General features: G+C 44.6%; 2 protein-coding genes across 5 annotated transcripts in view; both read right to left on the reverse strand.

The window, feature by feature from the left end:
* Positions 1–3,393: 3,393 nt before the first annotated feature.
* Positions 3,394–13,416, reverse strand: LOC124115940. Of its 2 annotated transcripts, none has more exons than XM_046477111.2 (4): positions 12,185–13,416; positions 11,822–11,892; positions 6,570–7,547; positions 3,394–4,605 (listed from the first exon to the last, which is right to left on the reverse strand). In XM_046477111.2, exons 3-4 carry the CDS (start codon positions 7,524–7,526, stop codon positions 4,384–4,386), a joined length of 1,179 nt encoding a protein of 392 aa, XP_046333067.2. In that variant the 5' UTR covers positions 7,527–7,547; positions 11,822–11,892; positions 12,185–13,416; the 3' UTR covers positions 3,394–4,383. The 2 variants fall into 2 exon arrangements, with proteins under 2 accessions (XP_046333067.2, XP_046333065.2); XM_046477109.2 differs by having other exon boundaries at positions 11,794–11,892.
* Positions 13,417–15,888: 2,472 nt separating this feature from the next.
* LOC124115939 (glutathione hydrolase 1 proenzyme-like) overlaps positions 15,889–25,276 on the reverse strand; it is a 42,829-nt gene continuing 33,441 nt past the window's right edge. For all 3 annotated transcript variants that reach the window (XM_046477107.2, XM_046477106.2, XM_046477108.2), the window contains exons 5-13: positions 24,067–24,170; positions 22,622–22,811; positions 21,422–21,582; positions 20,016–20,165; positions 19,553–19,689; positions 19,276–19,463; positions 18,444–18,687; positions 17,873–17,986; positions 15,889–17,267 (exon numbers count right to left, since the gene is read on the reverse strand). In XM_046477107.2, coding sequence (XP_046333063.2) covers positions 17,124–17,267; positions 17,873–17,986; positions 18,444–18,687; positions 19,276–19,463; positions 19,553–19,689; positions 20,016–20,165; positions 21,422–21,582; positions 22,622–22,811; positions 24,067–24,170 — 1,432 coding nt within the window. In that variant the 3' untranslated portion in view covers positions 15,889–17,123. The remainder of the gene's footprint in view (positions 17,268–17,872; positions 17,987–18,443; positions 18,688–19,275; positions 19,464–19,552; positions 19,690–20,015; positions 20,166–21,421; positions 21,583–22,621; positions 22,812–24,066; positions 24,171–25,276) is intronic.

Genomic DNA, 25,276 nt, shown 5'->3' on the forward strand with positions numbered 1-25,276 from the left:
TGGTACAATCTAGGCCGTCGGTAAGACATTGCCCGTGGCAGGCACTGGTACAATCTAGGCCGTCAGTAAGACATTGCCCGTGGCAGGCACTGGTACAATCTAGGCCGTGGCAGGCACTGCATACAATCTAGGCCGTCAGTAAGACATTGCCCGTGGCAGGCACTGGTACAATCTAGGCCGTCAGTATGACATTGCCCGTGGCAGGCACTGGTACAATCTAGGCCGTGGCAGGCACTGCATACAATCTAGGCCGTCAGTAAGACATTGCCCGTGGCAGGCACTGGTACAATCTAGGCTGTGGCAGGCACTGGTACAATCTAGGCCGTGGCAGGCACTGGTACAATCTAGGCCGTGGCAGGCACTGGTACAATCTAGGCCGTCAGTAAGACATTGCCCGTGGCAGGCACTGGTACAATCTAGGCCGTGGCAGGCACTGCATATAATCTAGGCCGTCAGTAAGACATTGCCCGTGGCAGGCACTGGTACAATCTAGGCCGTCAGTATGACATTGCCCGTGGCAGGCACTGGTACAATCTAGGCCGTGGCAGGCACTGGTACAATCTAGGCCGTGGCAGGCACTGCATACAATCTAGGCCGTCAGTAAGACATTGCCCGTGGCAGGCACTGGTACAATCTAGGCCGTGGCAGGCACTGGTACAATCTAGGCCGTGGCAGGCACTGCATACAATCTAGGCCGTCAGTAAGACATTGCCCGTGGCAGGCACTGGTACAATCTAGGCCGTGGCAGGCACTGGTACAATCTAGGCCGTGGCAGGCACTGGTACAATCTAGGCCGTGGCAGGCACTGGTACAATCTAGGCCGTCAGTAAGACATTGCCCGTGGCAGGCACTGGTACAATCTAGGCCGTGGCAGGCACTGGTACAATCTAGGCCGTCAGTAAGACATTGCCCGTGGCAGGCACTGGTACAATCTAGGCCGTCAGTAAGACATTGCCCGTGGCAGGCACTGGTACAATCTAGGCCGTGGCAGGCACTGGTACAATCTAGGCCGTCAGTAAGACATTGCCCGTGGCAGGCACTGGTACAATCTAGGCCGTCAGTAAGACATTCCTGAATGTACTTTTGCTCAGTTTCATATTTTGAATGGACAACGTTGACAAAATGTTTTTGAAAGCATAGTCTGGAATGGAAGTCGCTAATTTGAAACAAATTCTGTAAAGCTCGAGAAGTCTGCTGTCGGCTTCCTGTTAGTCATTTCATTGATCGGTCAAAGGTCGCTAAAAGTCGTCCTGACGTGCCCTGCAATGGGGTTCCCTTTGATCTTTGTAATGTTAATGAGTTTGGGTAGAAACTGCTTGATGCAAGCGAAGTCCCCGTTCCACAGTCAGGGCACCGCTCCCCAAAGCGTTCTTCGTGCTACAAAGATTGAAAGTGTATGTTAAAGTATGGGTGTTACAATCACCTTAGCGGTAGGATCGCTTTGTGGGTTGGGGCCTGGGTACTTCGTGTTGCGTGTGATATTTGTCGTAATAATCCAATATATGGAAATTATCGTATATCAAGTCTTTATTATTTAAATAGTTTACAAACTATAATATATGTAGTATCCAGCCCATTACAGGTGTGACAGAATTCTGCTAATAACATTTACACATTGTTTGCCAGTACCAGTTAGCACTACTTTTAGAAGCAGTCTTTTAAATATTTATATTTTAGACCTATATTCTCATGTTTGTCGGAATGGTAGTAGTGAAGTGGGTATTTGTTTATTTGAGATGTTTATGAGGACCACCAATGGCTATCAACACTTTACAATTCACCAATTTATCAATAATGATGTTGTTACTTTATGATTGTATTTATTTTGAAATTCGAAATCATTGGGCAAATAAACTATTTTAGATTTGCTGTCTCTCTTTATACACTCGTACACGCACAGCTAACCTTGCACTCACACGTGCACACGCAGTAAACGTGTACACACACACACACTCACGCAGGCACCCGCCTGCACATCCACACCCGCACCCACACACGCGCACACTAACATACACACACACATACACAGTAAACGTGTACACACCCACACAATCACACAGGCACCCGCCTGCACATCCACACCCGCACCCACACACACGCACACTAACATACACATACACATACACAGTAAACGTGTACACACCCACACAATCACACAGGCACCCGCCTGCACATCCACACACGCGCACACAAACATACACACACGCATACACAGTAAACGTGTACACACCCACACACTCAAACGGGCACCCGCCTGCACATCCACACCCGCACCCACACACACGCGCACACTAGCATACACACATGCATGCACACACACTTATACCCACAAACATGCGCGCGCACACGTACGTGCACACGCGCACTTACACACGCATGCGCACATACTCATTCGCACGCTCACTCACGCACGCACGCGCACGCGCACATACACATACATACATGTAAGATAAATGACATCTGACAGACACTCGTGTAGTAATCTCAATTTCTCCTCCTGACCCGGGTTAGAATAGGTCCTAGGCAACCCACGCTTGCCGTAAAAGGCGACTATGCTTGTCGTAAGAGGCGACTAACGTGATCGGGTGGTCAGGCTCGCTGACTTGATTGATGCATGTCATCGTATCCCAATTGCGTGAATCGATGCTCATGATGTTAATCACTGGATTGTCTAATTATTTACAGATCGCCGTCATATAGCTGGAGTAAAAGGCGACTAACGGGATCGGGTGGTCAGGCTCGTTGACTTGGTTGATGCATGTCATCGATCCCAATTGCGTGGATCGATGCTCATGATATCAATCACTGGATTGTCTGGCCCAGATTCGATTATTTACAGACCGCCGTCATATAGCTGGAATATTGCTGAGTGCGGCGTTGAACAACAAACCAACCAACCAACCATGTCTCCTGCTCAGACAACGTTCTGTGACAACCAGAATTAAGTGTCTTGTGTCGAGACTATCAGGGACACTGGCACAGAGAGACCTGATGTACTTACGGGAAAGGTTGGAGCTGAAATATAGGAGTGTGAAACCCTGGACCCAATTCAACGTAATGACTTGAGGTTTGTACTCCCGTGCCATCACCCGTGAATACTACAAGACTTCATTGTAAGGGTACTTAATGAGTGATTCAAGACAACGTGTCATCGTTCCTAGTAATATGGACCAATCATCAGGTATGTGTTGGTTGTGAGTTCGAATCCTTTGACTCATTGCTATACTCGCGCGTTGGTTTCACGGACATAGGGATACGTCTCTGAGACCTGCACCTCATTGGCCGCGTGAAACCAACAAGACGTGAAGTTACTCTGATACAGCACAGCGGCGTCAGACCCAGCTCGATAACTTCCGTAAGTAAGACGAATCAAACATCTGTTAGTGTTATTTTATTTATTGTATAGGTGTCAAAAAGAACTAGAACAAAAAACAGCTATAAGACGGAAAGTGTACATTCGAACAAACTAAACTCAATATAAGGCATAATCTGTGATAAAACACAACTTAAAACATTTGCAAATAAAACAATTATAACAGCTCGTATATCAGATGACATACGCCATTAACTACAAGCTCGGAGACACCTTTGGTTGATAACATATTCAATACCATCGCCAAGGGAGATAACTCTCATGGCGGATGGACAGGCGGGAAAAGTCAACACCATCTCGACCGGGTGTTGTTAGTCCCATGAAACGGGCCATACACATCAGATAAGTTATATAATATTAATTGTGATTACTATAACAATAATAAAGAAAATCATGATAACATATGTGGCCACTGCAGTGAAGACGTAAAATACCGCATGCACAAAAAGCGACCAAGTTTGAGACTCACTAAAGACAATTCATAAACACACTGGCTGATGTCGAAAAGCAATGAATGGTCGTAGGCCCCGTTCAGAACACTGACAACAACAACATGACGTCTAGACATACTAGCGGTACAGGTTACATCGCCTTCGGACTGGGCCCCGTTCATCAAAGCGGTGGTAGCGCTATATGACTGTCGTAAGTCCATGGCAAAGTATTGGAGTTATATTCATCCTAGCGCTACGATCGCTTTGTGGAACGTGGCGCTCTGGCTGTCGTCTTTAATGATGGATGGAGGCGTGGCGGCGGTCGAACCACGCACTGGCGTTTGCTTATGATACGTTCCCTGTGCGTTAACCAATATTGTAAACTATAAATGCAAACATTAATTAATTTACAAACAAAATAAATAGAAACAAGCAAGCCTTATGCATAAATCAATTAACACTATTCAAATAAACTATACAACCTTGAACTTAACGCTAAACAATCTTAAACTTCTAAAAACGTCAAAAGTGGACAATACATTTCTGCTAACGAGGTCAACGTGCATATGTAGTAATACATCACAAAAACGCACAGCATCCCTTACAGCATTTCTTTGCTTTGCCCTCTGGGGAGGGAGTAGGGGTGGGGGTGGGTAGGTTCACAGGATCGGGGGTCTGCATTTGCATCTCGGCTTCACGGTTTAGATCCTCGAGAAGTTGGCTCTGAGTTGGTTCTGCACTCTTGATCCTGCCGTTGTTGGCGCTGTCGTCGCTCCACTCAAGGGAGTAGTCGTCGTCTTCCTGTGGGGAGAGGAAGATGACGTTGTCATATGTTGTACCTCAGAGAGTCACTTACTCAGACTCACAACTCCCACAACATACTATCAACACTACATCCACACAAAGTCACTAACAGATACTAGACCAGCAAGCAGGCACTATTTATTGTTTGTTTGTTGTTTAACGCCGCATTCAAGAATATTCCAGCTCAATGACGGCGGTCTGTAAATAATCGCGTCTTGACCAGACACTTTAGAGATTGACATCATGAGCATCGATCTACACATTTGGAATACGATGACATACATCAACCAAGTAAGCGAACCTGACCACCCGATCCCGTTGGTGCCCTCTTACGACAAGCATAGTCGCCTTTTACGGCAACAGTCACTATTTAACAAACTCAGTCACACAGTCACTGTTTAATAAACTCACACAGTCACTATTTAACAGACTCTCACACAGTCACTATTTAACAGACTCTCACACAGTCACTATTTAACAAACTCACACAGTCACTATTTAACAAACTCACACAGTCACTATTTAACAGACTCTCACACAGCCATTATTTAACAGACTCTCACACAGTAACTATTTAACATACTCTCACACAGTCACTATTTAACAAACTCACACAGTCACTGTTTAACAAACTCACTTAGTCACTATTTTACAAACTCACACAGTCACTGTTTAACAAACTCACTTAGTCACTTTGTAACAGACACTCACACAGTCACTTTTTAACAGACTCTCACACAGTCATTATTTAACAAATTCACACAGTCACTGCTTAACAAACTCATACAGTCACTATTTAACAGACTCTCTCACACAGTCACTATTTAACAAACTCACTCAGTCACTATTTAACAAACTCACACAGTCACTATTTAACAAACTCAGTCACTATTTAACAAACTCACGCAGTCACTGTTTAACAAACTCACTCACACAGTCACTTTTTAACAAACTCACACAGTCACTGTTTAACAAACTCACACAGTCACTATTTAACAGACTCTCTCACACAGTCACTTTTTACCAAACTCACTCAGTCACTATTTAACAAACTCACACAGTCACTGTTTAACAAACTCACTCTGTCACTATTTAACAAACTCAACAGTCACTGTTTAACAAACTCACTCAGTCACTATTTGACAAACTCACTCAGTCACTATTAACAAACTAACACAGTCACTATTTAACAAACTCACTCAATCACTATTTAACAAACTCACACAGTCACTGTTTAACACACTCACACAGTCACTGTTTAACAAACTCACACAGTCACTATTTAACACCATCACTCACTCAGTCACTATTTAACAAACTCACACAGTCACTATTTAACACCATCACTCACACAGTCACTATTTAACAAACTCACACAGTACACACGCTCACTATAAAAGGACGTGTCCTCGTCTATCACTCTCTCTCTGGAACACACCGACTCAGAGGACAACACAAACTGACGGTGCGGTTGGCCCACTGGTCCACGTCACTGTGCCAGGAACAGCTGGTCGGGGGTTCGAATACAAGATCACCCTGACCAAGATCCGCGGCCACACACTCGTGTTTCTTTCTCCAAGATGGTTGTAGTCTTCGTCTATTTGGGCTTTCCGTCTGTATCAGGCTAACGCCGTGATATGACAACTGCTGTTCCAAGCGCAAGCGACTCACAGTACAAACTACAAGCGGGCGAAATAGTGAGTAAAAACTTAACGTTGCATCAGCATAATTTCAGCCATATAGCGACTCACCAGTACCCAGCCGGATATGATGGCGAATGAGTGGTCAGTCAGTGACGTGGCTGGTTGTGCGTCATCGCCGACAGGAAGCTGTACTCATACTGTCAACCACTAGGTTATCTCCATCTATCACAGTGTGACGTCAAGCAATTCGCTCATTCAGTATCACCTTATAAGGTGGTGTTGGCGAACCGGGCGTTAAACAACACACTCATACATTACCTCTTGATCGTGTTGCATTGGAAGACACAGACAACCCGTTGACAGCTTCAACCCCACGGGATGTGCCTCCACTTCCAGTTTGTCCTTCTTCTTTGGGACCACGCCCTTCTTCTTGTTGAACATCCTTTTCTCAAACGCTTTCATATCGGCTGTCTGGAACAGTATTCTGACGGCCCGAGAGATGGGGATCCCTTCCTGTTTGTAACATTCGTTTCCTTCCGGCATATCGAACTCCAGCTGCCGGACCAGCGAGTGTTGACTGAACAGAGGCAAAGGACCACATCGTTCTTGTTTACTTCTCGCCATCAGCCTCATCTGCCGCTTCCCCTGGCAAACGAGATACGACAACCGCCACGTGTACTCGCGGAACGACGAGTTCCTCTTGACGGGGTTCACCCTGGCGATCTCGCCATCTTTGCTCATGGCCAAACGCCATGACGCAATGCCCGTGTCGCTGTAGAAGATGTGGCACTGCTTGAGGTCTAGGGGGATGGTGTCATTGTCGTTCTGGTTGATGCCGTTCTCCACTTTGGGGATGGTAGCGTTGATGACGTGGCTGTGCTCGGTACCATCAGCTCGCGACGTCAACCAAGGTGCATCTTTCTTGATTGTAGAATGTGAGTTGGTTTCTGGGATGGACATACGGTAGGCGTGACAGAACCGTGAGATCCTCTTCTCCATATTGTCAGCCGAGTCTCTTTTCTCTTCTTTGATTCGCTCGCGTTTTTCTAGTATTTCCGCCGGTGTGGCTGTTGCATATCTCAAGATGGGCACGTTGACGACGGTTGTATACGTCATGCTGACGGTCTTGGCTTGACGTTCCCTCAAGACGGCCATGCCGGGGTACACTTCTTCCGGCTTCTTTACCCATATACCTCTGCGAGCGCTAGGTCCGGTCAACTTCCGGTTCGTACCACCACGTGTTACAGGGGGTATTACTAAAATAGGGCCCTGCATGGCTGGATGGCTCTTGGTGAACTACACACAAAAAATATGATTATCAACAAAGAAGGGGGAAATAAGTTTAATGTGTGTACACACTAAAACCCTGCTAATGTGGACTGCGGAATAACGAATCAAGGGTAATACAGAGTAATGTCCCTTTATTTATCGGCGTCATGCGTGACTGACTTGTGTCATTCCGGAACAAGCCGAATGGCGACCCGTACTCGTAGAGCTACTTCAAACAAGAACGATAACTCTATCTCTGTTTCAGTCCAACAGAAATTGTCTTTTCCGTAGCACTCGCATATTGCTGTTTATAAATTACTAAAATATCTTTGATAAACTAAAAAACATTTATCTTGTTCCAAAAATAATCTAACTTAATTATTCTCAGCTTTTTATCTTTTACTTCCAAATGTAAATTTCTAAAATATTATTTTAAATTTAAAAAGAGCTTACAGTGAATATGTATGTCTTTTTTAGTTTTCTACCTCAAATGTCCTCGGCTTTTAAGAATCGCAAATGAGATTTTTTGTTTTGCTTTGAATGGCTAATTAAGTTTTAAAACATTCAACGGTAATATGCATTTTCATTGTTACCTGCAATGGTAATGAAACATCAATTAACAGTATAATCTTTCTATTATCTCATGATATCTGTAACAACTTTTGGTGATCATTTATTATGTCTTTCATGCATATGTTGCTTCGATTTCTAACAATTATCAAAACAGATTAATATATTACTTTAAGCACTACCAGATATAACTCAAGGGTTAACATGTGACAATTTTCCAACTATTTGTTAAATCAAAGCAACTATGAGTGTACAATTAATAGTCCAAAACAATGACCTTGGAATATCAGCAGTTTGTCTTGTAACCTTAAAACTCGAGATGTTTAAAATGGGATGTATTCAAGATGTCAAGTTTAGAGAGAAGAATTCAAGTTTCACAGAATGACTTTGTAAAAGATCTGGCTAGTTGACACACGCTTTGTGAATTTACTAAATTTATCAGTTGAAACCTCACGCTGAGCGTTCGGTTCCAAATTCAATTTAGCGGGGTTAAATCTACAGGTAACCAAGCTCTACATTGAAAACACAGTATGTTTATCTCCATTCTACAATGACTAAATGAAACGCGAACTCTTTGGTGCTTGCAAATAATTTGAGTGAAGCGGCATGGGTTGAGCCCAATGTTTTGAGTGGGTTGTCGATTTGAATTACGGATTCACCGACAGCAGCCTTTAAACAAAATATGGCGCTGTATATGCTCAGGCAGTTTGTTTACACCGTAATACTTCACTCGAACAAGACAGGCATTGAAAGCATATAAGCACGGCAACTTGGAAAGCTAACATGAGGTGGGCACCCCTGAAGGAACCTAAGCAAGCTTTGCAACGCTTGCGTTCTACACCGCGCGTCATCATTATGACGTCATATCGCTCATTGTGATGCAAAAGATATTACGTCACAGTCATCTATAGAAAAGCGTCAAATTCCAAGCTCTCTGCTCTTACTTTCTCTTTGTAGATTTCTATCGTGTTTTCAGCACGATATATATTGCTAATCTAAGCACAATATTTAATATTAAAGTTAATTATTCATATACTGAGGAGCAAAAGAAAGTATAACTCTCAGTTGAATTTATCATCTGTATGGTATTCAATAGAAAATATCTTAAGTTAGCGATATCATATGAAAAATAACTGTACGGGGCGCTTAGTCAGCACTCAAAGAATACTCATTTAAAATATGATTTGATTTACAATAATTTTAAAAAAAACCACAAGAAAACAATATTTCATTTAATACACAACTGCTGATTGGCATCTTAGACATCTTATCTTTGAAATTCATCAGATTTACTTTTTGTGGAACATGTTTACATTTCAAAAATGGGTAGGTGTCACATGGTAAAAAAATCATTTCTTACCCCAGTCTTCATTGAACCAATTTATTTTTCTAAAACTTACCCTGTCACAGATTACGTTTTACAAACCGTTGAAGGAATTTCTGTCAATTTTCAATCACATAAAACAAATTCGGTATACTTTCTTGAATTGACTGTCAAAGATGTGGCGAATCGTCACATGGCGCTGGCTTGTGGCAGAGGTGCTGTACTGGCCGCATGGCGCCCATGGTAGGAGAGAGTCCTGCCACAGGCCAGCGCCATGTGACGTTTCGAAAGAGAAGTACACATGTACAGTCTATTCACAATATTGCATATGTGTTTAATATGAGTCTACACATAAAAGAAATATAAACTTTGATTGAGAAAATATCCCGTGAAAAAAACTGTTTCCATTTGCGCAGGACTTTATCCTTGTTTACATTTTCTGTACGGTTCCACGTGCTGTCATCGAAGCCCTACGGTCACTTTGATGTATAAAGATATATTTTCATGCAACTCACTGTCGCAGTTGTAGTAGCATATCTATTTAATTATGCAAAACAGTATGTAGAGAGCTCCGAATGGCTTGCATTAGGCATTACGTTACAGAATAATCGCGTTTGTGAAAGTTCCGGTCACGTGATATGCAAATTAGCCTGTTGCAGTGGTGTTGCACTGCGCCGGAATGTGTTCCAAGAGCCTAATGGCTAGGCCTGTTGGGTACCTGTGCTTGTAGTCAATGCAGAGTATTGCAGAACTCTGAGGCTTGCTTGGGGTCTTTTCCCGAACTAAAAAACAGTTGGATTTGGCAGAAATATGTCCGAAATTGTACAATGTTTCATTTTGTCGCTGTGTGGGGTATCTGACTGCATTTCGTAATCACGTTACGAAACATTGTGCAGTAGACCCGACAGACTCGAAACAAAAGTGACGGCCCACAGACCAGAGTAACTTCCCTTTGATAACTCCAGCGGCCGGACCGATGGATGGCCACGAAAGGCAATCACTGATATTTAAAAGTTGAAAAATAACAACATTGTCTTTTCACAGGGATACGGGGAAAAACTAAAAAAATGGAGGAAAAGACCGACGGGGTTAGTGAAAGCGGCCACAAGTGTAAGAGAAAACGGCCAATTCAGTGTTATTGATTTTCGGAATTATTATGTTATTAAGGAAAGTCATTCACACGTTGTATACATAAATATTGTTTGATTCAATCAATTTCACTTGATGTTATGGATCCCCGACACACAAAGAAACTTGACTGACTGACTGACTGCTGTTAGAGTAAAATAGGCTTACTGAGGGATGAAAGAATATGATAATAAAATACAGAAGCCATCTGGGGTTAGGATTTAATTATATAAGCATAAAATATACTATGAGAAGCCAGTCGGGCATGACATTATTGATTACTAGTGTCTATAATTTAAATAACACGCATGACTGCCTACATCAACAACCGCGGTGGAACAAGTTTGTACCCCAGCTGATGCCACTGTCCCTTCTTCCAATCACATCCCTCCCGTCATCGCTGAGGTCAGCACCGGTCAAGGATTAGGATAAACTTCGAGCCCTGATCAACTATGTAGGGGAGCAGTAGATCTGCACCAACACATTGGGCGTCTGGTCAGTCTCTTGTACATATGTGTACATACATCATTTCGAATTTAAATAAGAAAAGTTCCGATATTAAGTTAAATCGTTTACGTTTTAGGCACATAGGCGAATCAATTACAAGTGCGGAGAACAGCCCACGAACTCATACAAGCTGATAGCCGTCCTACACCGCCAGGCGAAGCTGTTGCCAGTCAACATTGTCCTGCCACAAGGAAATAAACCCCGAGCTCACATCCGAGAGAGAGCCTGTCTTAGGCAAATCGAGCTATGTGTCGCCTGGTCGCTCTTGAAAAACGACCGCATTAACGCAGGTGAATTTTTTTACAAAATTATTATAATATTATGATTATGCTACAGATGTGAAGGTGAAGTGAATAAAATGATACTTTTCCCATATACATGTTTGCATTATTGTTTTTAGTATCGGCCGTATGAGGTGGTCGTTTTCTCTATAACCCTTTTGTCTATATGGATACCACCGAGTAATACATTAATGCCCACATTCGAAGAAAACATGCAACATCTTTTAACACACAATGCCATCTAGAAAGTGGTAAAATGTAACAAATGTTATATTTAAGATAATACTTTCTTAGTAAAGTACAGATTCTCGTACTTTCCGGGATTCGAACCCACACTGCCAGTGAGGCAGCTAACATCCATGAGTAAAGGCACTAAACCAAAAAAGTACGAGAATCTGTGCTTTACTAAGAAAATGTTATCCCAAAATATAACATTTGTTACATGCACTATTTAGATACTCACTGTTTGTGAGAGACAGCTACGATGCTACCTTGAGAAAACGCTTGCGTTTGTGTTTGGCGAAAGCAGCTAATATGTATATCCCAAAGTCTGTGACAACAGCTGTAATACAAACAAACACTATTTTACCTCAAGTTATAAACATCACTATTAGCATCCATTAAGCAAAATATCCACAATTTGACTTTTCTGGGATAACTCTGCCATAATTCACGCGTCGAGATGTTCGCTAAAACATATCAGCTAAGTTGGCACTTAATGAGTGGTATGAAACACATCTATTTCCTGTATTATAAAAGCTCTTTGTGTATTAAGTCAACAATAATGCTATTGACTATGTAAGTAATTAATATGAAAGATATTTTCTTTGTGTTCTGTTTAATCTTCTACTTACCGGGAGGCTTCTGAGCTCAGAGAAATCCAAACGACACCCCGATCCTGTCAATGGTGATAGAGCGAGAGGTCATAGGTCACGCATTGTTGATGACGTCATCGATTTGGGCGATGACGTCATCAACATGGTACTGCTCTGCTCTATGTCACAAGTTCTAATCTCTTTAAAATATTCCATTTTTATTCGAAACTTTTTTTTTATTTGCACGTAGCACCATCATTACATTTTTCAAAACACCCCGATATCTATATTGTTCATGCGTGCTAGAAATAGTATCTCCCTGAGATTATGTTTATTGTCATGTCTAGAATCTGATATGAGGAAATGTTTCGAGCATCGACTTGACATTTTGCCCGATGGGGAACCAAAGTTTGCGAACCTACTTATAACGTGTCGACGTGAGTCGCTGGCAACGTTCACTTCATAGTCATGTGCGCATAATGTTTTATATTTCAGTCAACTACCTGATTTAAACGTATCCCGTATATAAATAATGCCTCATTCAATCCAAGGGTTTATTTTTAAAGGTTTGTATAAAAACAAAATTATGTATTTCACGTGGCCAACAAGTTAAATATAATGAAATAAGCTGCGCAAGCAGACAGGCACGTGTAAAACAGGGGACGTAACTCTTGCTTCAGGTCGTTAATTGGGGACTGACAGGTTCTATTAAAGTCAATGCACTTTACACACTAGCGAAACGTTACTGTTTATTAATTTGATCGGTAAGAAGGATCCGTAAGCTGTCGATGCCCAAGCAAATAAACAACGACAGTACACTCCTGGATTACATGCTACAGGCTTGACGATAATGCTTAAAGGGAGAGAACTCTGTCGCAAAATGAGTAAAGCGGCGTTAGAAATAGCACGAAGCCTGTTTGTTCCGCCATGTACACAACATGCAACGCGAATATTTCAAGTATTCATCTTTATCTGACGCTATTTATGGGTGAATGTTTTGTTTGCCGTCAGTCTGAGAACCGAAGAAGTACGTTTGTCCTGACTCCGGATAATAGGTAACGTGATGGATGCCTGATGCTGTTAATGATTGGGGCGAATCTCGAAAAGTAAAGGACGCTATCTGAGCATTTACAATTTTCACGTACGAAGTGTTATTCCGTACGTTATTCTCTCGTGTGTTAAACTTATACACATCCGTACAACACCTTCAGCAGACAAACATTCCACTGGTAAAGGAAAGGTCATTACGAAGACTACTTCCTGTCGACCCGTGAACATCCGGGTTAGAATTGGTCTCCAGCAACCCATGATTGTCGTAAGAGGCGACTAACGGGATTTGGTGGTCAGGTTCGCTGACTTGGTTGATGCATGTCATCGTAGCCCAATTGCGAAGATCGATGCTCACGCTGTCAATCACTAGATTGTCTGGTCTAGACCCGATTATTTACAGACCGCCGTCATATAGCTGGAATATTGCTGAGTGCGGGGTTAAACAACAAACGAGTACGGCCTTTAAACATAGAAAATACACATAGAAATGTTCTTCGGTTGTTCTTACTAACCTTTTGCAAGGAGTAAATAAAAGGTTTCTATTGATATAAACATAACAATGTAGATCTTCCTGTGCGCGAATGTAAAAACATTTCTAAAGCAGTCTCTTAAACATATAGCTGACACAGAATCCCAAACATACGCCACATCTATAGTCACATCAAAGTTATCTAGCTTCTGCCTTGTCCCTGACGAAAGACATATTGTAAAATGCAGAATGCTCTAAAATTAAAGTGAAAAGTAAGCAAGGGACTTAACTCTATACAAACAATATTTCCACGTACTAAAACTGTGTAGATATTTATCAAGATTAGTATCTAATCTTTGAAATGAAAACACGTTTCAGAAAAAAACACCTGTTAAATTATATTAATAAAATATAATTAAAAGTAGGCCAAAGACAAGAAACTGCAGTTATCTAGACTTGCCAATTGTTATAGACTTGCATAGGCTGTGTTGGATCTATTTATTTCAGGGTGTGTATGACAGCCTTAACGTCATCCACTAAACAAGTTCCCACATACAATGACGGAGCGTGTGGCCATACAATGACGGGGCACGTTGCCATACAATGACGGAGCGTGTGGCCATACAATGACTGGGCGCGTGGCCATACAAACGGGGCGTGCGGCGATACAAGGACGGTGAGTGCAACCGTACAATGACGGGGTGTGTGGCCATACAATGACTGGGCGTGCGGCCGTAAAATGACGCGGCGTGTGGCCATACAATGACGGGGCGTGCGGCCGTACAATGACTGGGCGTGCGGCCATACAAGGACGGTGAGTGCGGCCGTACAATGACTGGGCGTGCGGCCATACAAGGACGGTGAGTGCGGCCGTACAATGACTGGGCGTGCGGCCGTACAATGACGGGGCGTGTGGCCATACAAGGACGGTGAGTGCGGCCGTACAATGGCGGGGCGTGTGGCCATACAATGACGGGGCGTGCGGCCGTACAATGACTGGGCGTGCGGCCATACAAGGACGGTGAGTGCGGCCGTACAATGACTGGGCGTGCGGCCATACAAGGACGGTGAGTGCGGCCGTACAATGACTGGGCGTGCGGCCGTACAATGACGGGGCGTGCGGCCGTACAATGACTGGGCGTGCGGCCATACAAGGACGGTGAGTGCGGCCGCACAATGACTGGGCGTGCGGCCGTACAATGACGGGGCGTGTGGCCATACAAGGACGGTGAGTGCGGCCGCACAATGACGGGGCGTGTGGCCATACAATGACTGGGCGTGTGGTCGTACAAGGACGGTGAGTGCGGCCGTACAATGACGGGGCGTGTGGCCATACAATGACGGGGCGTGCGGCCGTACAATGACGGGGCGTGTGGCCATACAATGACGGGGCGTGCGGCCGTACAATGACTGGGCGTGTGGTCGTACAATGACGGGGCGTGTGGCCATACAATGACGGGGCGTGCGGCCGTACAATGACTGGGCGTGTGGTCGTACAATGACGGGGCGTGTGGCCATACAAGGACGGTGAGTGCGGTCGTACAATGACGGGGCGTGCGGCCATACAAGGACGGTGAGTGCGGCCGTACAATGACGGTGAGTGCGGCCATACAAGGACGGTGAGTGTGGCCATACAATGACGGGGCGTGCGGCCGTACAATGACTGGGCGTGTGGTCGTACAATAACGGGGCGTGTGGCCATACAATGACGGGGCGTGTGGCCATACAATGACGGGGCGTGCGGCCGTACAATGACGGGGCGTGTGGCCATACTATGACGGGGCGTGTGGTCGTACAATGACGCGGCGTGTGGCCATACAATGACGGGGCGTGTGGCCGTACAATGACGGGGCGTGTGGCCATACAATGACGGGGCGTGCGGCCGTACAATGACGGGGCGTGTGGCCGTACAATAACTGGGCGTGCGGCCGTACAATGACGGGGCGTGTGGCCATACAATGACGGGGCGTGCGGCCGTACAATAACTGGGCGTGCGGCCGTACAATGACGGGGCGTGTGGCCATACTATGACGGGGCGTGTGGTCGTACAATGACGGGGCGTGCGGCCGTACAATGACGGGGCGTCTGGCCGTACAATGACGGGGCGTGTGGTCGTACAATGACGGGGCGTGTGGCCATACAATGACGGTGAGTGCGGCGGTACATTGACGGGGAGTGCGGCCGTACTCCAACCAAAACCCGCACACACAACACAACGCGACACTTCATCAATTTATTATTTAATATCCGTAAAAAAGATGTACAAAGAAAACAAACATGGATATATTCTAAAAATGAACCATGACATAAAAGGATAACCATGTAAAATCTTGATGTTCAAGTGGTGTTACAAAACACCAGCTGATGAAGTGCCTCTCTATTTGTATCACTTTGTTTAAGGGATGTATAAATATATATAGTCAACAGGTTACTTCACACGCGACAGGGAGATAACAGGGAGATAACAGGGCGATGTATTCCACTTCCTGCCAGCGGGCCGGAAACCAAGCAAAACAACTGGTTTACTGTGTAGTATAATGCTGTGATAGAAGACTCTGGTCACAGAGACATGACCTAGTCTCATGCTACACCATTAAAGGACGCTCATAATGGACGCAACTTATTCGCACACCCGTGACCACTCGTGTGTTTCCGGGGAAAACCGTGTTGTGCGACGAAGGAATTGTCATATTTTTCACTCCTGCAGGTATATTTTTGTATAATAGTGAATAGATAGTGAGTCTGACTGTCTATCTGTCTGTTTGTCTGTCAGTAGACCTTACATTGCTGTTTGCTTAACCGGTTTTTAGACAAGATTACATCTTCGTCCCGAGACACTTGTAATCAATCGTTGAACTATAATTCTGCTCCCTACTCTGTGAATACACGATGCGAACGTAAAATATAAATTTGCACCGTTTACTAAAATATCTAAAAATGGAATAATCCGATGAAAAATAGAATTGGTTTAAATGAAGCAATTGTAACACATGTTACCATAGTAACATGTGTAAACTGACCCTCGTGTGAATGATAACACGTGTAAACTGTAACCCCGACATTCCCATGGTAACAGGTGTAAACTATATCCCCGATGTTCCCATGGTAACACGTGTAAACTGTGTAACACACATTCTCATGATTACATATGTAAACTGTATCGCCCATGTTCACGTAAGATTCACTGCGTATACGTACCGATCTACGCGTATACGTACCGATCAATAAGTATATGCACCGATCAATGTAACACATATGTGTATATGTACTGATCAAAGAGTATACGTACAGATCGATAAGTATACATACCCACCAATGTGTATACTTATTGCGTACACAGACTACAGTTCGACTGTTTAGAATGCCGGCAATGTGTTTGACCAACTCTGGTATTCTGATGTGTTAAATGATTCTGTGACAATGTATTGGAATGCGGTAGGACGGCTAATCATGACGTCATCAATATCCATCTGGTGCCCCGAACTTCCGGATGTCGCTGGCGGCGTGGAGCATGCCTCCCGTCACGTGAATCGCATCGACAACTGACGACGGATTATCGAGGGTCAAGTTGTGACCTTTGGCCTTTAATCCATCCAAAATTTCCTGCGAATGAAAACCCAAACAAAACAATTAAAATAAAGGAAATTTTAACTTTGGCCTACTAAGACCTGAAACACTTGAAAAGAGTATCCTGGACCCGCTACGGTTGAACGATACGGAGGTGATACCGTGAACAAACAGGTACATAGGTCGCATATACGACGAGTTCGAACCTTGTCCTGGTGCAGGTGCACCAAGGCAATCATGTTATCAATGGACGGCTTTCAGTTCACCATTTTGGCCACCGAATTCTCACTTGTGTATTTGGGGCGGTCGGGTAACCTAGTGGTTAAAGCGTTCGCTCGTCCAAAGGGTACAATGTGTGAAGCCCATTTTTGGTGTCCCCCGCCGTGATACTACTAGACTATTGCCAAAAGCGGCGTAAAACCATACTCACTCACTGACTTGTGTATCTAGACCATCAGTGACGTGGACACCGGCACGACCTGCGACGTTGTATACTACCTACCGGTGTCCTACATTGTGTTTGTTTGTTTGTTTGTTTTTTACTCCACAGTCAGCAATATTCCAGCTATATCACAGATGTGGTCTGGATCAGGCAGTCAGGCCTCTTACGTCTACACGTTAGGGCTCCTGTCAGACAGTACCTGGGGAAATCCCTTCTCCACGCTGAGGGTCTTCGGCAGCAGCTGGTGGTGGAGCCGCTTGCTGTCTATGGCGGCCCCGACAGGCAGCCCAAGGCGGAGGGTGTACAGGCTCACCTGGAGGAGGAACCCGGCATGTGAAACACGTAGAAGTAGTCTCTTTCGCGGTTTAATTGCGAGCTAATATCTGGTGGACAACGATGTGTATTTCATGATGATGATGATGATGATGATGATGATGAACGAATAGTGATGATCATCGCCATAACGATTCGTATTTCATGATGATGATGATGATGATGATGATGATGATGATGATGAAAAGAATTTGAATTATGAAGATGGTGATGAATAATAACAATTTTTTATGATGACTTAATGTTAAAGATGACGAATTCAGCTATGGACATGCAGCTCGAATAATTACCAGTGACTGTTTTGAATATTTACGCCGGTACAAGATATATTACAAGATGAAGTGGAACAATGGGGTTTATAATAACCTCAGTAACTACAGTCATCTCCTATCTGCCATGGTAACAGATATATTAAGAGCGTTCCCTCATCATCTTACCAGCATAGTGGAGGTTGTGATCTTTGTGCCTCCCGCCGCCCCGACTGCCAGCACAACGTCTCCGGTGTTGCTGTCGATGACAATGCTTGGACACATCGACGACAGGGGGCGTTTTCTAGGTTCGATAAAATTAGCGGGGGATGCTGGCACGCCGAAGTAGTTGACCTCCCCAGGTGTGGAGAAGTCGTCCATCTCGTTGTTGTAGGCGATGCCCGTGGTGTTGCCGCGAACCTTGGAGCCGAAACTGACAACACAGAAACAGCAGACGACGTCACAAAGCCGCCACCACACACAGTTCACCCTCGCTTATCCGGACATCCCTCTCAGTGAAATCGCCCGGATTAACACATATCCGGATTATCAAATTATGAGAACGTTTGACCATTGTGTAATTAAAGAGTCCGGTATACACAGATTCCGCTTACGGCTGATATACCTGGTTAAACATTAGCGTTGACCGAATATATATATATATACCACAGAGTAGATTAATTATCTTTGAACAAAAAATCCAATAACGTTTCTTGAAACATTTTAAACACTATATATAGACACTATACTGACTAGGTGAAGTGATATAGACACTATACTGACTAGGTGAAGTGATATAGACACTAAACTGACTAGGTGAAGTGACAGACACTATACTGACTAGGTCAAGTGATATAGACACTATACTGACTAGATGAAGTGATATAGACACTATACTGACTAGGTGATGTGATATAGACACTATACTAACTAGGTGATGTGATATAGACACTATACTAACTAGGTGATGTGATATAGACACTATACAAACTAGGTGATGTGATATAGACACTATACTGACTAGGTGTTGATGGTAGATGTTATAGCAACGGCGTTGCCCTGAGCGTCAATGATGGAAGTGTGTGTCGTCCCCGTCTTGACGCTGTCGTAGAAGGTGGGGCCGTAGAAGTCGGTGTCCTCCGTGCGGAAGTCGTTTATTTTGGCCCGAATGGAATCGGCGTAGTCGCGGGACGTCATGTTCTGTATGAGCTGAGTAGGGAGATAATCATAGTGTTAAAACAGGCGATGTTGTTGTTGTCTTGCTTTGTGTAGGTTATCTGTCGGACATGCCCTCTCACCTCTGCCACGTCGACAAAGTCCTCGTCCCCCAGATCCGTCCTCTTGGCGTAGGCAAATTTCATGGCTTCCACGATCCGGTGATACGTCAATACGCTCTTCTCATTGGTCGACAGACTGTCGGGCGTGAAGCCGTAACCTAGCAACAAGACAATGCATGATGAATGCGAGTCATAAGATAAGCAACAAAAGCCGTTTTAACTCTTCATTAATCGACACAATCCACGTATCTTCTTCAGAAGTTTAACCTGACAAGTCTAAAACCAGCCGTGGGGATTCCGACTAATCGGTTAGGTGGTCAGATTATGCAATTGCATGGCATCGTGCCCCGATGGCGTAGATCGTTGCTCATTCTGTTAGTCACTTGTTTGCCTGGTCCAGACTCGACTATTTACAGGTCGTCGTGATATAAACTCTAGAATAATAATGCCTGTGGCGTTGAAATGAAGTTCACGGACTACGTACCGTCAAGGATATTCATGATGTATTCATACACAGCGCCACTGCCGGGGGGCGGGACAGAGTACAGCGTCAGGTTGTCTCTCAAGGTCACCGACAACGGCGTCCTCCAGGTGGCGTTGTACTGGTTCAGATCCTCCCGGGAGATTATTCCGCCTGTGGTTCAGACAGTTCAGATCAAGACTACTTCATTCTACCATTGTGCCCGTGATGAGATCAGCCGAGGGTCAGTCCAGGTCAATGCAACATATCATAATAGTGAGTGAGTGAATATGGTTTCACGCCGCTTTTAGCAATATTCCAGCAATATCAATTGGGGGGGGGGGGGCCTCACAATTTCACACATTGCACTTCATGTGTGGAATCGAACCCGGGCCTTCGGCATTACGAGCGAACGCTTTAACCACCAGGCTGCCTCACTTATCACATGTCATAATAGATTAGGTTTGTACCGCTTAATGCTAACGGGCGGTCGGGTAGCCTAGTGGTTAAAGCGTCCGCTCGTCACGCCGAAGACCCGGGTTCGATCCTCGACATGGGTACAATGTGTGAAGCCCATTTCTGGTGTCCCCCGCCGTGATATTGCTGGAATATTGCCCAAAGCGGCGTAAAACCATACTCACTCACTCACTTAATACTGACAACGTTCATATCAATTTCTTACACCTGTCCGCATACACCAATATTAATGAAAACTAAATACAACCAATAACGTTAACGTTCCACTTATGTTGGATATTATGGATAGTGTCAGATCAGACCATATATAAATATGCAAATAAGGTCACGTGTCAGGTTCTACTTTTACGCTCCATACATCGGTATAATGCGTTTCACGAGGTGTGGGAGTTTCATCGCGGCTTTCAATTATTTGTCAGGATATGATAACTGAGGCAGTTGAAAGGCTGTAGACTGTAATGGTGTGCCAGTTCTGTGTTTCATGAGAAGAGAGTGTAGCTTCGTGATACATTTGTGAGCTTACATGCCGCCAGTACTGGACGAATAACGCTTGTCAAGCTGTTGTGATGAAGTTCGGTTTTTGATGATTCGAATTATTGTAAATCGTCATCCCTGACCGAAACACTGGCAGCACTACTGCTGAATCACTGATGATGTTCCTACAGCAACTGGGTTTGTGGATGAAGTGGGCGTGACCTGTCTTTGTATAGTACGGGCGGTGGGGAAGCCCAGTGGTTAAAGCGTTCGCTCGTCACGCCGAAGACCCGGGTTCGATTCCCAACATGGGTACAATGTGTGAAGCCCATTTCTGGTGTCCCCCGCCGTGATATTGCTGGAATATTACTAAAAGCGGCGTAAAACTCACTCACTCACTGACTTTATTTAGTATTTCGTTTCATATGTTTATATTGCTGTTGTGTGTTTTGTATGGTTTATGTTGCTACTAGTCTCACCATATCGCCGAGTTTCGTTGACGATGATGTCAGTAAGTGAGCCATTATAGAACGCAGATTGTCCCCCCTCAGCGATGGTGTTGAGAGTGTCTGCCAACAGGGGGAGCTTCACCTTCTCACCGACCTTGACAGGTTCCCCCGTGGTTGCGTCGAAATACATCCTGAATATACAAAAATGTGTTTTCTTTTCAATGAAACAACGTTTCACTTTCAAATCAGAGTGAGCCAATCCATGAGGATGGATGACCTAACGTTACCATGAGCCCTAAATGCGGATCGGATGTCAAGTTGCACGTCATGTCAGACACTGGTGTGGACGCACCAGACTCGAACATTGAATGGCCGCCGTGATACATAGAGGATATAGAGGATATACAAGATGTCTCCTTTGCCCCCGTCACGAGATGAGACAAACATCATATTTCACCAGACACATGGAATATCCTATTTATTCCCTAATTTTTGTGCAGTTGTCTACCGGAAAATTAAATTATTTCATAACAAATGCCAAAGCTTGAAACCTTAATTCTCCCTACAAGACACACAGAGACGGTTACCTATCCATTGTATTTGCGACTTAAAAAAGTAGTTTCGTGTTTGCAAAATCTTAAAAAATATAAACAAAAGTATCCAAAAATATTTAGGGTCACGAAAATTCTTTATCATACATTGATATATGATTATATACAATGTCATATTTGAACAAAAAATTTCTTGAAAACTAGGAGACCGGTGTTGGAAGTGAAGAAAAACACGCTGAGTCTGGATTGACGAGTTAAATGAGAAATATACAGTTTATACAGAAACATCACTGTTCTCAACTTCAGAAAACTCCTTCTTTCACACTGAAGTATATAATAAAGCTGCAATATTCTAAACCGGGGCAAAAAAATGAACGTTCACTCACTGTTATTTTACGTGCCGTCTCATCTAGTACTTATGTACCTGTGGGAGGAAGGTCTCGAGCAGGTCGTGTGTCGGTTCATGGTTGACTTGCGTTTGAGAGAAGGTTTTGACAACATCGTGTATCGCTTGGGGTTTGACTTACGTATGGGGGGAGGTCTCGATATGGTCGCGTATCGGTTGGTGGTTGACTTATGTGGGGCAAGGTTCTTGAGAAGGTCATGCATCGGTTAATGTTTGACTTAAGTATTGGAGAAGTTCTCGACAACATTGTGTATCGGGTGGTGTTTGACTTACGAGTGAGAGAAGTTCTTCAGCAGGTCGGGGTACCGGTTGATGGCCACGGACAGCGGCTCGTAGACCGGCACTCCCTCCCGACACAGTTTGATGGCGGGCTGGAAGAGGTCCCTCCATGGAAGCCGCCCGTAACGCTGGTGCGCCTCCCAGTACCCTTTGATCTCTCCGGGGACCGCGATGGCCAGGCCCCCTGCACAGATAACAATGGTATAACTACCTCTGATGGCGACGGCTCGGCTGGTACAGTTGTTAGTTCAAGGTCCCTTAGGCGTACCGGAAACCTATGATCCTGGGCTCGAACACCAGAATCCCAATAGGTGGGTTTATATTTTTATCAGCACCACACCCCTGCTCGTGGGTTTCACCAAAGTGGTAAACGTCATAGACCTCACTCTTTTCATTCCTCACAGACTTTCCCCACACACCAAGCGACTAACGGGATCGGGTGACCAGGCTCGCTGACTTGGTCGATGCATGTCATCGTATCCCGATTGCGTGAATCGATGCTCATGATGTCAATCACTGGATTGTCTGGCCCAGACTTGATTATTTTCCGACCGCCGTCATATAGCTGGAATATTGCTGAGTTCGGCGTTAAACAACAAACAAACAGCACCAAGTGGGCACGCCGTCATTTAATTTAAATATACTGTTTAAACGGCGTTAAACCCAACTCACTCACTAACCATGCAGATAGTGGAATCTAAATGTCGGTATCGTTATAGAAGTACGGGGCACGCCGTATTTCAATGTACGGAGTTGCGTCCCTTGGGCGTGCTTAAACCCATGATTCGATTCCGAGATTCGGTCTGTGTGTATAGTTAGGGGAGAGAATTTATGGATGCCAACTTCTTTATTATGAGGTACACAACGTTTCGGAGTTTATGCTTACTCCTTCATTAGGTGAATGAATGCTATGAGGCAGAGAGCATATATATATATATATATATATGTACATGTTAGAACAACAAAAGTAATAAGATAACAAAAGACGGAAACTTAACAAGGGAAGACAGCAGATAATGGGCTCTGATAGTATCGACAACTGGAAACCAGGACTAAATTATCACAGATAGGTGAATGGATATGGACAATGGGCAAACGGGAGGCCGGGGGTAATTAGCACTCATAGGTGAAGGAATAGCAATGGGCAAATGGAAGCCAGCTAGGAAATTGGCACTGACAAAGATCAAAGCAATAAGGCGTGATGAAGGAGTAAGCATATACTCCGAAACGTTGTGTTCCTCATAATGAAGAAGTTGACATCCATCAATTACCTCCCTTATGTGTATCACTTCCAAGCCTTTCAAAGACTTGAGTGTGTAGTTGGTTTGCAATTCACCCGTGGAGGCGGCAGTGAAATAAAGACACTACCCCTGTGCTGTCTCGGGATGCTGTAGGTGGCGGAGAAAGCCGAGTAGAACCGAGCGTGGTGCTCAACTCACCCAGGGTGGAGGTCAGGCCGTCGGTCCTGTTGATGTACATGGTCTGGTTGGCCAGAAGTGGCGCCCTCTCGCGGGCATCAAGGACATTAACTGTTTCCGAAGTTCTAAAACAAAAGTTTGAGATCCTTCGTTTATTACGCAATCTATTTGAGAGTATGTTCTCTTTGCCAGCTCCAAGCTGATGCTGTAGTAACAAAAACTCGACACAAAGCATCCATCGTCATGAAGAACACCCACCTGTTGTAGATCGTCATGAAGACAAACCACCCTCACAGACACCCACCTGTTGTAGATCGTCATGAAGAACACCCACCCTTACTGACACCCACCTGTTGTAGATCGTCATGAAGACAAACCACCCTCACAGACACCCACCTGTTGTAGATCGTCATGAAGAACACCCACCCTTACTGACACCCACCTGTTGTAGATCGTCATGAAGAACACCCACCCTCACTGACACCCACCTGTTGTAGGCCGTCATGAAGAACACCCACCCTCACTGACACCCACCTGTTGTAGATCGTCATGAAGAACACCAACCCTCACTGACACCCACCTGTTGTAGGCCGTCATGAAGAACACCCACAATCACAGTCACCCACCTGTTGTAGATCGTCATGAAGAACACCCACCCTCACTGACACCCACCTGTTGTAGATCGTCATGAAGAACACCCACAATCACAGACACCCACCTGTTGTAGATCGTCATGAAGAACACCCACCCTCACTGACACCCACCTGTTGTAGATCGTCATGAAGAACACCCACCCTCACTGACACCCACCTGTTGTAGATCGTCATGAAGAACACCCACCCTCACTGACACCAACCTGTTGTAGATCGTCATGAAGAACACCCACCCTCACAGACACCCACCTGTTGTAGATCGTCATGAAGAACACCCACCCTTACTGACACCCACCTGTTGTAGATCGTCATGAAGAACACCCACAATCACTGACACCCACCTGTTGTTGATCGTCATGAAGAACACCCATCCTCACTGACACCCACCTGTTGTAGATCGTCATGAAGAACACTCACCCTCACTGACACCCACCTGTTGTAGATCGTCATGAAGAACACCCACAATCACAGACACCCACCTGTTGTAGATCGTCATGAAGAACACCCATCCTCACTGACACCCACCTGTTGTAGATCGTCATGAAGAACACCCACCCTCACTGACACCCACCTGTTGT

The sequence above is a fragment of the Haliotis rufescens genome, unplaced genomic scaffold (assembly GCF_023055435.1).
Source record: "Haliotis rufescens isolate VD_foot unplaced genomic scaffold, xgHalRufe1.0.p SCAF_56, whole genome shotgun sequence".
Taxonomy (NCBI): Eukaryota; Metazoa; Mollusca; class Gastropoda; order Lepetellida; family Haliotidae; genus Haliotis; species Haliotis rufescens.